General features: G+C 33.2%; 1 protein-coding gene across 1 annotated transcript in view; it reads left to right on the forward strand.

Moving 5' to 3' along the window:
• Positions 1–15,856, forward strand: part of LOC118195991 (GATA-binding factor 2-like) — a 126,029-nt gene that overhangs the window by 107,897 nt on the left and 2,276 nt on the right. Inside the window, exon 6 of the mRNA XM_085821784.1 lies at positions 6,109–6,234. Coding sequence (XP_085677910.1) covers positions 6,109–6,234 — 126 coding nt within the window. The remainder of the gene's footprint in view (positions 1–6,108; positions 6,235–15,856) is intronic.

A 15,856-nucleotide genomic window follows, 5' to 3' on the forward strand; every position in this document is an offset into this window, starting at 1 on the left:
ACATTCTTGTTTATCTTTACACTTAGGGCACTCAGGGATATTGTCACATAGGGCATTGTCACTTGTGAGTTTTATTTCAAAATCATTCACATTTGATTTATTATTGTCGGCTTCAATTTCGTTCTCGGCCTCAAAATAAATTTTCTTTGGGCTTAATTCGTGTAGTCTTTCAAAAGCACTCTGCATTAGTTTTCTTTTCAAATGTCTTCGATTTCTTTGTGTTATTTCGTTTACTGCACACGATAAATTTACTTTCGGCACAGCATTGCATTTCAACAGTTTCTTTTGCGGCAATCCAAGCAAGCGATTTCTCATGTCATCTTCATAATCACTGCACAGAAAATGTTCGCTGCAAATTCTTGCGTTTTTCACATTAATAGAATCTTGTCTTCGACATTTATGTATCCATTCTTTCGTCAAAAGCAAATTATCCTTTGGGAAAGCATGAAATACAATATCTCTTCCTTTCGTATTTCTATAAGTGTTACGGCACATTGCTACAGCACAAGAAGCCATATTACATAAAGGATACTTTAAATATAGAATTTAAAAGGAAAACTGACTAAAACTATATATATATACAAATTATTTTAAATATTTGCATTATTAGAAAACAAATATGTATGATTAACATTAATTTGGGATATGCGATCTCCAGAAAATTGTCTCGCAAATGAACGAAACTACAGTTTTAAAGGCGCGAAATCAGAGCAGGTGCAACAGAGACACGTCAGATTACTTCTGATTCCCCCCCTCCATGAGGCTCGCGTCGGCGAGGAGTCGAACAAAGGAATGACCTAGCCCTTCTATTTATCCCTGTGCACGACTGTCCATACACTTCCGTCAATAGGCGGAGAATTTCAACCGGTTTAACGCCTTTTGAGTTCAAAATCGAATAACTGCGCCCACTTCTCACTTGGCGGTAACGTTTATCGGGAGCTCCATTTCGAATGGCTGCCAAGCCAAGACTGAGCATCCGAGCGAAGCGCCTGCATGCTTATGTGGTAGCGGAGAAGGCACCACTCACAACAGTGTTGCCAACAACCGTATTAAAACTTTCTCTACGTCCCCAAAAAATAGGAGACCTTTTTTTTTGGATTGCCCTCGTATAAACAAAATTAAACGCTACCGGAATGACATATTATGAAAATTACGAACTGCAAATAATATACCACTATTTCTCCTAACTTCATTCATAGCAAAGTTCATTCCAAAGTACCAGAATCCTAGTTACTTCTTTGATTTATACTTAAAAAATATGTCTACTGATTATTCGATCATAATGCGAATTATACAGAAACAAATTAATATATAAAATAAGTACTTTATAATAAATAGTTACAATTAATTTCCACTTCCACCGCTTTCTGATTTGGGATTGCAAAAGGAGAAACCTTTCCTTTAGGGGGTCGCCTTTAATAATTTTTAGGTTTGTGACTAAGGAATACAAAGGAACTTTTCCCATTTTCCGCTCACTGCTATCCCTAAACTGGGGTAGGTCATGAAGTTATTATTTCATAGTCGAATGCTGGAATTTAAAATTTTGCAAACACTTGAATTTAGCTGTTTCAGATGCTTTCAAGGGCCTCCTATCTGCGTCATAGAGAGAATTGCGTCACTGCACCATGTAGGTAGGGATTAAAAAATTAAAGAAAACGAATTCTATTATCTATATAAAGATTTTAAAGTTAAAAGTAAATTGGAGTCAAATCAAGGCTATTCCTCAACTATATTAATATTAGCAATCGTGTAAAAGGGGTTTAACACAAAATCAAAACATATCAAAATTAAAATAAGAATTTATAGTAGTACAAATTCTAAAAATAAAAATTAAAAGCAAAAGGGAAAAATATATAAATAATAATTAATCTTCTTTTATTGAAATTCTAATTCCGAACTCATCAAGGGAAAATGAATTAAAGCTTCTATATATATGTAATGGAATACGTCTTTTAAGTTTAAACATGTAAATATAGTTCAGCAGGACATTTAAGGGCCCCCTTAGCCTTCGGGCCCCTATGCGACGGCATTCCTTGCATTTAGTACTACTCCTACTCCATTTTTACTAGAAACAACTATAGCTTACCATTTAGAGAACAGTCTGGATGAAAGGAAGCAAACAGCTTGTCAACTCAAAGAATCTTTTTATGTGGACAACTGTATTATGATTTCTAAAGAAGAGGCAGAAAAATTTATTTCTCAAGTTAAGGAGCTGATGTCTTCAGCACAATTCGAACTACAAGGCTGGGTTACTTCTGAAAAAAGCAAAAAAGCATGGCAGATTCATTTCAGTTCCAGGTCTCTCTTGGGATACTGAAACCGGTGAAACCTTTTTCGGCAGTATGGTTGAAATTCCAGAAAAAAAGATTACTAAAAGAGTTGTGTTATATTTATTGATTCTGGTGGGATAACATGTCCTGTTTCATTGATATCTAAGGTACTGCTGCAAAGCATCTGGAAAAGGAAAATTAATGGGGACAATGTACTGCCAATAGATATATCAAATGCGTTTTTAGGTCAAGGAACTATCTTTACAGAAAGAGTGTAGGATTCCACGGAGACTCATCTTAGGTCCATTTGAAGACTGCCGAATAAGTCTACACTGTTTCTATGATGCCAGTTAATGCTGATTTTACTACTGCTATGCTGCTTTTATTTTCTTACGTTCTGAATTTAATGAGAAGATTTCAGTCAAGTTAGTAACTGGTAAGTCAAGAGTGGTACCTACGAAAGAGATTACAATTCCTAGACTAAAACTGTTAGGAGCTTTGGTCTTATCAAGATTATATAGTCAAGTAGTAGACGGACAGCGTATTTTTGGACTGATTCAACTGCTGCTTTAACTTGGATCCAAAGAGAGAGTTCTTGAAATACGTTTTCCTACAAACGAAGTCACAGAAATAAGAACCCAGCAAATTTGCTTTCCAGAGGTTGTGAGGCTAAGAATTTATTGAAAAGCAAATGGTGGGAAAGCCCAGAATGATTATGGAAGACACAATAATTCTGGCCATTAAGTGAAAAACAAGTCATTGATGAAAATTTGGTTGGATCGGAAGAGAGAAAAACGATAGTCAGTAATGTGAAGCATGGATTAAGTAACTTCACTGAGAAATTACTTTATTTCTTGAAATATACGAAGATTCTTAGAATGCTTGCCTGTATACTTAGTTTCATTAAAAACTGTCAACGAAGAGAAAAAATTATAAAAACTGACCTGACTTATACAAAAGTTCAATCAGCTGAAAAGTTTTGCCGGAAGAAAAATAAAAAATCTTGAAAAACATTCGCAGATCTTGAAAATATTCAGAGATGAAAATGATATTGTTCGACTTCTCTTGGGAAATGGAAGAGGAAAATTTCAAGTGCCCCATATTGTTGCCCGGAAGCCATGGGATTATTCCTCGACTGGTAAGGCAAAAGCATTGTGAACTACAACATGCTGGACTTCGAAATCTGATTATCAAAAGAAGATTACTGGTTTATTTCGATCAATAAATTAGCGAAATAAGTTAGCTTTAGTTGTATTTCATATAAAAGATTCAAAGCAAAGTCTACAAAATCACCCTTTGAGCCCCTTCCTAACCACCTTTGCTGCAGTTTTCGAAGTTTCAGGGATTGATTTCGCAGGCCCTTTGTATCTACGTTCTGGCGAAAAGAAATGGGTTATACTTTTTACCTGTGACATTTACAGGGGTAAAAATAAAAATTAAAAGCAAAAGGGAAAAATATATAAATAATAATTAATCTTCTTTTATTGAAATTCTAATTCCGAAGTCATCAAGGGAAAATGAATTAAAGCTTCTATATATATGTAATGGAATACGTCTTTTAAGTTTAAACATGTAAATATAGTTCAGCAGGACATTTAAGGGCCCCCTTAGCCTTCGGGCCCCTATGCGACGGCATTCCTTGCATTTAGTACTACTCCTACTCCATTTTTACTAGAAACAACTATAGCTTACCATTTAGAGAACAGTCTGGATGAAAGGAAGCAAACAGCTTCACCTTGAATTAGTCAATTCCCTATCTACAGAAGTTTTTATTATGGCTTTAAGAAGATTCTTTGCTAGAAGAGGTGGAGTAAATATAATCTACACTAACAACGGTACAAATTTCATTGGTTCAAACAGTGCTCTAAGAAATTTAGATTGGGAGATCATGTCATTTTCCACTATCAAGAAAATCAAATGGAATTTTAATCCTCCAACAGCCGCTTGGTGGGAGCGCATGATTAGAATGTTGAAAAAGATGCTAAGAATTTTGGGCTCAAAAAAAACTTCACTATGAAAAGTTGGAAACTATTCTATGTGACTACGAAGCTACAATAAACTCTAGGCCAGTTATATGTATTGAAAGCAATTGACTCTCGCTTGTTTCTTACAAAGTATTCCTAGCAGTGAAACAACTGATTTAGACGAAATCGACAGTTAAAAGCCTAAATATAAGATTCCGTTTTGTACAAAAATTAAGGCAGGAATTAAGAATGAGATTTCGGAATTAATATTTAGCAATGCTGATTCAAAAAGGTAAGAGCCGTGAAGGATTTTTAAAAGTTGGGGAAGTCTTTCTCATAGAAACTGATGGCGAGCGTCGTTACTGAAGTCTTTTCTGGTGCAGATGAGCACTCAAGAGTCGCCAGAGTGAGAACAGCTGATGGAAAGAAGTTGAGACCATTCCAGAGACATTAGAAATCAACAGTTCAAACAAGTTACCATTCATTGCTCAACAAGATGAAAGTGCTTCTACGCCCTGTAGCTAATGATTCAGATTCCAGTGAAAATGATGCTTTGTCACCCAAAGTCCAAGATTTTGTCACTAGAGCTGGTCGACGTGTTGAAATTCCCAATAGACTTGATTTATAACTTTCGTTGCCATTTATAGGCATCCTACAAATTACAAGAAGGGTGATTGCTTGAGTAATACCAGCTACAATTCAACTTTTTTTTTTTAAGCTGTTTTTATTTTGTAAATAAGCTCTATCGTTTTTGTAAATATATTGCTTCTAAATTTTGTAAATATCTGCAATTAAAGTGATTTTTCATATTAAATCCATAGTTATATTCGAATCTTTTATCAATGCATGTATGTGTGAATTATTGTGTTCATGTATGCCAATGTATATGTACGTATGAATGTATGTGTGTGTGTATACACATACATATACAAGTGCATGCATGCATTCCTGAATCCGGTTCCGATAATAGAAGAGTACCTAATATTCAAACTATCTCTATAATTATACTTGGAATCTATTACTATTTTATCAAAGGTATAACGTCTATGCTTACCCAACAAATAAATGAGATATTGCAACGCATATCAGTTTTACGCGAAGATCGGTACTTAATATAACAATATACATGAAAATGTCGGGAAAATGTATTTGTTATTTTACTTAATATTCATCAGCAGTTTACCGGGAAAGTTATTGTTTATAGACACCACAATTCAACAGTATGCCTAAAATTAAACTATGGCTTCTTTTTTCCTTGATGAACAAATAATAAGCATAATGAGTATTTTATAATTTATATTATATATATACATTATAAGAGCAGATCAAGAGAAGAGAGACTATGATTTCCAGAATATATTTAGTTCTTTAAAATTTATGTTTACTATAATTATTCAGCACTTTATACTTATATTAGTATATTCATTTATACTAAAGGAAGCCGTTATTAAATTTGCCAGCGTTTATATTTAAATGTGTGTTATGTTGAAATTAGTGCAATATTTATGAAATTTCAGAGTCTTTATATTTCAACGAGCAGCTGAATATGTTTTTCCATGCTAGAAAAACATTATTTCTAGTTTTAAGATGTATTCATTAAATTGCTGTAATTCTTCATTTTAAGATTGCTTAATACCATGTATTCAAATATATTATGTTTATCTGTTGGAAAGAACAAAAATCCCAACTGATACAACTGTTGGACATTTTTCAGATCTTCAGAAAGACATGTTTTTACTGTGAGTGACAATATTTAGACCTAATTCGTAATAAAACTTTCCTGAGATTGCATAACTATTGGAAAAACACCGCAAATGCTTATTTTTAGCTAAAAATATTACCCTGTATGACTTAGTTATATTTTGTTTATTTAGACTTCGATAAAAAGGACTGGAAATAGCTGCGCCAACTGTAAGACAACAGCAACAACACTTTGGCGGAGAAATCATCATGGAGAACCAGTTTGCAATGCTTGTGGTCTTTATTTCAAGTTGCATAACGTAAGTTAAATACTAGTTCTAGTATAACACAAAAGCATCACACTGTTGCACTTAACAACAGTCCAAAAGTAATTTTCCAAGAAATATTACTTTGACAAAATTTATTTAAATGTAGTGTAATGTCTATTAAGTTTTATGAACATTAGCTTAATTTTTAATGCAGTTTTTATGAAGATACAGGCATTTGCCTAAGCGTGAAGAGGGTTATTTTATTGCTCATCATTTTATGAGACTAACAATAAAAAGTATCTGATAAATTATGATGTTCTAGACAAGGAGCAATAATACCAAAATTGTTTTGACATTCTGGTCACGCTGAAAGTGGGTAACTAGGTATTCCTTCAGAGCTGGAAGGGGTAAAATTATTTAGAACTGTACGGGGAATTAGTGCAAAGTATTTATTTGGAAATTTTTCAAGAATTATTCCTATTAGAAGCCTTTTCAGGATAAGTGTTACAAGGTATTTTCGCCCTCCTTTCTGCATGCCTTCGTGGTGTAACGGTAGCATACTTGGCACGTACTTGAGAGGTCCAGGTTCGAGTCCCAGCGAGGGCATTGCACATTTTTCACGTCTTTCTGCTTTTTTTTTTTTTTAAAAAAAAAAAAACCTAATGTCTCTATAGTGTTATCATGGAAAGGTAATACAGCTTTCATCAGCCACCCATGACGATGACATGTGATGCAACTTTTTTAGTGTTGCATGATATGCAATTGCATTAATTTCTTTCGAGTAAATCGACTAACAACATACATTTTTTTATCCCGAAACACAATAGCCATCGTTTACCAACATTTACCAAGTAGACGTCTTTGCCCTGTGCTGCTAACGAAAGGTAATTTACTTTTCCAAATTACGCTTGCTTTGATTTGGCAAACATTTCAGTAGGAGCTCTATCGTATGTCTTGATTGTGTATGTGAGCAAAACATTGTCTTAGGACCCCAAGCTTCCTAAAATTGTGAACTTCACACTTTCTGTGCATTGTGTGATCCGAAGCTGGCATCAAATTGTATTAAATTCTTTTTGGTCTTCAAATTTTACATCCGTAGACAATGGTGTTTCTTGCTTACAGGAATACAGTTTTCAATTTTGGCTTAAGATTTCAGAGCAAGAAAGATAAAAACCTGGAATAGCATGGTGGTTCAGCATCAGAACTTCACATTTATGAAATAAACATTAAGAAATTTATCCCAAGTTTAGGAAAATGCCTCAATCATCGTCATGAATGCTTGGAAATTTAAAATGCCTTTCATAGAACACAGAATGCTGTACATCACATCCAAATAAATTTTATTTTTTATGTAATACTTCTATAACTTTAATTTTGGGGAGCATTTATATTAGTTTATCAGTGTCATTAGCAACGCTATCTCTGGTACACTGCGGGGAGGGGGAGAACAGCTCAATATCTTCCGTTCTATTGGGCTGATTCACGAAATTCAAATTGTCTTTTTCATGTCTCGAAAGCGCAACTTAGGGTATATATTAGATTTATATATAGCAATTGCAATAACACATTGTATTTTGATACAAAATCGAACTTTTTTTTTTCCCTGGCCTACCAGCGGCCGAGAGGTAAAGTCGCTGAACACTGGTAGTTCGGTCCCGCGAACGGACTGGCTGCATGGGCGTTTTCGTGGTTTTCCCCGTATGTAACGTGTATACGAACCACTTTCCCTTGGAAAGCCCTCCACGAAGGCATTCCTCCCCTTAGGCAGATAGCCCTCGAGGCTTTGCCGTAATCACACACACACACAGACTTTTTCTGAAATAACATACCAGTTTTTTCTATATTTCGATTCTACGACTCAATATGCCTAGATATTAAATTTTGTAATTTTTGGTGAGAAATTTAAAAATTTATCTTGGCGGATTTTTTTCAGTTTGCGCCAAGAATAATTCATTTATCGAAATTCTTAATTTATAGCAACTTATATTCCTTTCCTTTTTTTCATTATCCATAAGCGGGAAAAAAGTCATCGTTCATACTTTCAAATAATTTTAACAGAATGCGTAAACCATCGCTATTATCGCTTTTTTTCGCTATTATCGCTTATAATAAATACGCCAAATTTCAAATAAAAAAACTCTATTTTTTTAGTGTGTGCCTAGAAGCACATGTATTATAAGATGATGTTAAAAATTTGAGATAATCAAATTCTGTGCGATTTAACTAACTGGTAACACATTTTTCGAAAATTCAATTAAATTAACAGATGATAGACAAATACATGAACCGATCAGAGGATTTGGTTAAATAAACATCCACAAATAAGTAGACTAAAAGAGAAACACGTTAATGTGACAATCAAAATTGTAAAAACAACCTTGTATTTAGCGTAAGTATATTGAAACACTCAATCGATGTCGAGGGCAGCTAAAGGTCCCTCCTCATCAGGAGAAAGAAATACCTTGAAAGAAGAAAAATAAAGGGGAAGGAGTCTCAGAAACACGTGATCCTTATCAGCACTGCACGTGGTTATAGCCGGATTTTTAATCAGAGTTACACTGGCCGCCTACTTTTACTGAGCCAGGCTATCTGATCAAACATGTAACACAAAGGACAAGAAAAATTAGCGAAGTTAAAAATAGGGAGCGAGGGGCAACTGCACCTTCACGCTCAAAATCTGAACTTCGAATAATAGAAAGCAACAACTGAACAAATTTATACCCTCTGGTATTACCAAACGCGAGGAGGTAACGCCATCTATCGGCAAAAATAACTGAATTAAGATAGTAGAATTTTAAAGGCATTAGGAAGGACTGGATTAGACTTCAAATCATTAACTAAACCTGCTAAATCTTTGTTAATATGAAAAGCCTCAAGAAAATCCAGTTCACCTATGGAAAGAAGCCTTTTGGATAATTTTTGTAGACCCAAAGTCAAAATTATGGTTAAATGTCCAACTATGATACGCTGTTGAAGACTTGTTAATTTCGCCTCTTCTGACATAAGATTCATGTTCCTTGATATGAAACTTCAACGCTCTTTTTGTTTGGCCAATATATCATAAACCACACTGACACGATATACTATAAATTCCCCAAGAATTCAAGACAGAAACGCAATCTTTTAGAATCGAGGGGTGAATTTTATTAATAGGGAAGAAACCGACTTGAAAATTGAATTTCTGGAGAATCCGTGCAATTTTATAGCTAACAGAAGGATAAAATGGAAGCACGACAAGGTCATTAATATTATTTCTAACAGTGGAATGTCTTCTTTGATGGGAATCAGAAAATTTTTAACGGCTTTATCAATAATCACGGGAGAAAATCCACGGTCAATCGCAACTGCTCTCGAATAATTAAGTTCATTGGTAAGCAAAGATTCAGAGGAACAAACTTTAAGCGCGCGGAATACATAATAGTAAAAAGAAGCCATTTTTTTGCTTAACAGGGTGGCATGACTTGGCATGGGGTGGTAAACAAACTGCAAAGGGTTTACGGTACACAGTGGTGCTAAAATCAGTTTCATTGCGGATTATAAGAATATCAAGTAAGGGGAGAGAATTGTTGGATTCAATTTCAAGAGTGAATTGGATGGCTGGATCAATTGAATTCATAATAGATAGAATCTCGGATAAATCCTCTTTATAACCGTCAAAAAGTGCGAAAGTGTCGTCAACATACCGTATCCAAAGACGAAAAAATAGTTTATCAAATAATTTCATCTCAAAATAGTGCATATAAATGTCAGCAAGTACCGGACTGAGAGGATTACCCATAGCCAATCCTTCAACTTGACGAAAATATGCATTTTGGAAAACAAAGTAGGTTTGACTTAGAGAGACTTTAGTAAGCGAAACCAACTCATTAATTTCAGTATGTGTGAAGTGAAATTCCCGAAGCCTAGTTTCAAGACAATTTAGTGCTCCTTCGACCGGAACATTAGTAAACAGTGATTTGACATCAAATGAAACCATAATGGAACGAAGTGGAGAAATATTTTCAAGTTTATCAATGACTTCAACAGAATTTCTTACAGTGGAAATATTGTTAGCAAGTAGAGGAGAAAATCTGGAAACTAAATATTTGGCCAAAGGATATGAAACAGTACCTATGTTGGAAAAAAATTGGTCGAAAAGGAATACCGGTTTTGTGGACTTTTGGGAGAGCATAAAGCCTAGCGCAATTAGTAATAGGTGGAATAAGTGATTTCTTCAACTGGTTTGGCAGAATATGAGAAGATTTGATAGCACTTTTAACTTTCGTGAGGTCCGAAGTTGAAGGATCTTTAGGGATCGAGCAGTATGGGTCTTCATTTATCAGTTTAGAGACTCCAGTAATACATGTGTGTTTGTCCATAACAACAATCTGTCCGCCCTTATCAGCTTTAGAGATAATGATATTAGTATCAGAATGAATTTCACGTAAGATCTCATTTTTCTTTTTGCTAAGAACCCGAAGATTTGTAGTTAAAATTAACGTTATGAGTAATTAGGTGGCGGATTGTATCCTTCTGCGTTTCCGAAATTTTGGAGAATTTAAAGGCTTTCTCTATAGGGGCGATGATTTGAGGAATTGAAGGTTTAGATGCATTTGAAAAGTTGAAATTATATTTTAATACTTTATAGTGATCCTCCGAAAGATTCCTATTGGAGATATTAACGATGGGGTTAACGTTTACAGTGGGAAGATCAGCTAGATAGGTGGGACTATCCGACTGGTGTGTGAGCTTAAGGAATTTAGAAATAAGCACATTTTTATGCCGTTGACAAACGGTATCGGTTCTAGACCAGGATGTATGTTTAAATGAGGAAAAATTTTCAGTTGAATTAGCAATTTTTAAATGGAGGTAATATAATTCAAATTCAATTTTAGATAAACGTTTGCTCGTGTTCCTTATAATATGACGCAGAAGTGCCAATTTGAATCTATGCAAAATTTTTGAAACGTGAACGGAAGCTTTAAGGCTACATTTCACATCTATAAATTTGGGAATGATATTTTGATGTTTGCATTTAAGTAGAAACTGTAGATGATTCAAGAATTTCGTACGCTTAAGGCGTAACTTATAAAATCGGTCCCTGTCAGTGGACATATTGTGAAAAGGGTACAAGCAAGAAACAAGTGAACAAAAGAAATATAATTCCGAAAGTCCAAAAAAGGAATTACTTATAACATGAAAAAACACCAATAAATAATGAAGACAATTTTCATCAAAATCTGACAAAAACATTTCAAAAGGAGAGAAACATCCAATACTGAAAACAAATAGCCAAGTGGAAAGAAGCAATGAAAGTCAAACTCGTGCACGTGGTAAACCGATATAAAGTAGAATTTCCTCGAAAATGTCGGTTGATAGCATAAACCAAATCCGAAAAACTAAGATAGCCACGTGGAAAGAAGAAATAAAATGGTGCACGTGGTAAAACAATCAACAGTAAAATATTCTCGAAAATACCAGTTGATAGCACAAACTAGACTAGAAGAGAAACACGCTAATGTGACAATCAAAATCGTAAAAGCAACCTTGTATTTAGCGTAAGTATATTGAAACACTCAATCCATTTCGAGGGCAGCTAAAGGTCCCTCCTCATCAGGAGAAAGAAATAACTAGAAAGAAGAAAAATAAAGGGGAAGAAGTCTTAGAAACACGTGGTCCTTATCAGCACTGCACGTGGTTATAACACAAGTAACTTAATTTTTTAACATAAAAGAAGTAATAGATGCTACAGAAAAAAAAAAAAAAAAAAAAAAAAAGAAGATGGCATACCAAATTATTTATATTTATTATAAAATGGAAAAACTGGCATTAGTAATTCCTAAGAAACAGTATAGCTTCGACAAAATCTTCTTTGTTAGAGGACCGTGGATCCAATTTGATAAACTTCAGAGCTGAGAAGAGTCTTTTTAAACTACTTGAGGAAGAGCTGTTACTGTTAGGGCTACTTCTTTTAAGTTTTCAGGATAGAATTTTATAAGTTCTAAAAAAGGGAGTTTTTAGGAGCAATCATATTTCTCTATCTCTTCAAAGGCTGCATAGAAATCGTGTTTATATCTTTTCATTTTTATATCTAAACGCTCTTGGTTCTTAATTTTCATTTGCTTTGCCTTAGCCTTTTCAATACTATCCAAATCTAATTCATCACTGGAAAAGGATGACTGACACTCATTTGCAATGTCTGCTGCTTGACTATCCTGATTTGATTGCCTAGCAAATTAGTTTCTCTTTTCTTCGTTGAAGAAATGATTCCTTCTGCAGTAATCCTCCCCATTTCAGAAAGAACAAGATCATTCTACAGTTTTTCTGTTAGTGAAACATTAGGGTTATCTACATCTTTTAAAAACGCTAATTATAACAACCTCTATGTCATGAAATATGTATTTCCCCATCGCGTTGCTTGATCAATAATTGCTCCTTTTCCTGCTCACTTCAAAAGAATAGTATCAATTTCGGGAGTTCTTGTTGCTATTGCTGCTTACCTAAATTTACCAATGAGATTTGTAACTAAATGAATCAGTTTAATCCAATGATTGCAAATTTACATCCATTTTCCTCCCTTATATTTATTTATTAATATGTCAATAAAATAGGAAATAACTATTTATTAGTCCATAAAAAATAATAACTCAGTTTGCTTTCAATTCACTTTAATTTCATTTCAAATTCAAGCTGTCCAACAAAAACTGGAGTCGACGTGTTTTTAGGGACTCCAGCTCCGACTTCTTTTATCCCAAAATCTGCCCAACTTCGATTCCGACTCAACAACCCTGGTGAGAAGGATCAATTGTTATTTCAAACGAAATAAACAATTTATATCTAAGCACAGCAAAAGAAGAGATTTTTTTTACAATGGAGAATAAAAATAAAAATATAATGCAGAAACATACATAATACAAGAAGAATATAAATTAAGCAATGAAGCGTATCTATATAACGCATTTTATAGATGATTATTCAGAATGGCCAAAGGGCGCTTAACATTGTAAAGAGACTTGTAGTCATAACTGTAAATTGGAATGACGTCATTTAGCTCTCTCTGAGCTTTACATGAAACTGATGCGCCAGCTTAACATAATAGGCCTATAATGCATGATATTAAACTCTTCGTTTATTTTGCTCTTTGTCCATTACAGGGACTACTTGGGACTAAAGAAACAGTAATGTGAATGCGTTTTTCGCTATCCTAACGTAGATGGAATTTGAATTATGACATCCTATAAACATGGATGATTTAAAGATTAGTTATTTTTCAGTTAAAATTCGCAGCAGTCTTAAAATTATAAACAAAAACATTTATTCGAAGATATCCCATTAAGTTAGTAATATATTATTTTGATACATTTAGAGCTTTACTATAAAGCCCTATAAAATAACACATATTTTTTCCTTATATCCTGTTCGCTACAGTGAAGTTTGAATACTTTGAGTTGAACTTTTTTTCTCTCCCCCTTCAAAATTATCTGTAGGCATTTAACGCTTAATTTTAACAGATATCATTCTATCAAGAAAATCGAGTGTATTTTGTTTAAATCATGCTGGAGTTCAAGGTTGTTCGACCTTCTTGCAAATATGCTATTCGAGAGACTTCCAACTTTTATTGTTATATTTGTTATTCATGGGACTGTAAAATTGTTACATGTTTTAGGCAATATTATGCAATATTTGAAACTGTGTTCTATCCAGACATGACAGCTGGGAAATAATGCACATAGAAACAGTCGAATATGATTATTATTCAGTTTTATTGCTAATATTAAAATTAATTCAAAATATATAGCCTTTTCACTGTCTTAATGCATATTTTAGACAGTGAGAAAAAGCCCCCGAGTTAAAAAATTATCAATACCCTGCACCAAATAAGAATGAAGCAAAATAAAGAAAATTCTTTCTTTATTAGTACTAGGAGAATGGAAAAGTAGTCAGAAAAATGTTAAATAATGATACTTTTTGCTATTGCACGGACTGAATTATTCTATTACGGCAAAGTACACGTGGACTATCAGACTCCATCTTAGTTTTAACTCTGAGTATCTTGGAAGGTAATTCAGGCATCTTGCACTCCCAGCTATCTCTCGGCAGAATTTTCATAGTCACAGATTTTTAAGTGCCCTTATTTCAGAGAGACACTGTGGCTACAGATATTCTTAGCTTTCCCAGGACTGGCACCTGCTACCAATTAGCATTACCAATTAACAGCGGATGATGTAATTTATATGAATGCTTGTGTTTGTTTGTACTTTGGTTTGGATGTATTTTTGTAGTTTTTATTAATTTATGTGATGCATAATTTAGCCTTCTATGATTTTATTTAATGTGCTTTTTGTAGAATCTTTGTTTAGTAATTACTTACTCTGTCTTACAGTAAGTGTTTAATCATCGTACGGTGTTGCTTAAAATATGGATCCCATGAAGTTTATCATATACTGAGTTTCTTTCAGTTTACCATATGAGTTACTAATAGTATTTAAGCCTTGCTTATACTATCGTGTATACTCTCAAAACCAAGAAATACGGATTTTGGTAATTCAGCTTTGGTAACAGTAACTGTTTTATGAACTTGAATTATTAATTTTATGCAAATTTGTTATGTATTTGAATAATAAACTGTGTGAAACTGTATCAAATTTAAACTTTTACTGTGAAGTGAGTAGCAAAATTCGCTTAGGAAATGCAGAATATTTAATATAATAAGCTAATGAAACAAATTATACATTTTTAATTAGTATAATCATTTAGGTATAGTGAAGCTCTGCAGTGTAAGTAATTAATATAGTTTAAATATTGCATAAAATTGCAATTTATCAATTGAGAATGGTGAAACAGAATGCACGTTTTATAAAACTAAAAGGAATTTTCTGTAATTTGGTTTCCGATTCACTGATTAAGCAACAAATCGCAAATTTGAAAATTAAGATTGTGTTGGTTTACAAAAGGTTTTCATTATAAAAGAAAATATTCAAATAGGTAAATATCCTATAAATATAGTACTAAATCGGTTTTTCTTTCACATAATTGTCAAATCTAATAATTCAGTTCTTTTTCTGGAAGAAAAATCAAGGAAAAGAGAAGAAAAAATAAGCCAAACAATTAAAAAAAAAAAAAAATTTGGCCAAATAGAATTTTTTTAAAAATATTTCTATTTAGAAGCGGGAGGAAAGGTGTTACATTATGCAATATAGTTAAATTTTTAACAAGCTATAATAAGAACTCAGATTTTTAATACAATTTAAAAATTTTTAAGAAATAAAAAAAAGTCAAAAGTATTACGCTTAGTAGTATTTATATAGAAATGACTATAAATATATAATACATTCTGTATTTGCAGGCAATGTTTTATACAGATGTATAATAAAGTTTAAACGGATCACAATAATATAACCTAAATAAGATGAAATAGAACCTTAATACGATGAGAAAATTTAACGATTATAATGAATATTTCAATAATTTAAAAAATTTCGAATATTACGGAATTATTTTAATACCGTGAAGAGTATAACTTCTTAATTAATTAATAAAACATTTTAGTTTTCTGCTTTACTGAAGGAATTTTCTAAAATAGGAGTAATGCAATATTGCACTAGTCATTTAAAAAGTAATGCAATGTTGCGTGACATTCATTCACATCTTTAGTGACATTACATTCATGCCACTTTACATGTACATTCATGCC

Source organism: Stegodyphus dumicola, chromosome 8, assembly GCF_044657685.1.
Source record: "Stegodyphus dumicola isolate Sdum_Otavi_A_Nest chromosome 8, ASM4465768v1".
Classification (NCBI taxonomy): Eukaryota; Metazoa; Arthropoda; class Arachnida; order Araneae; family Eresidae; genus Stegodyphus; species Stegodyphus dumicola.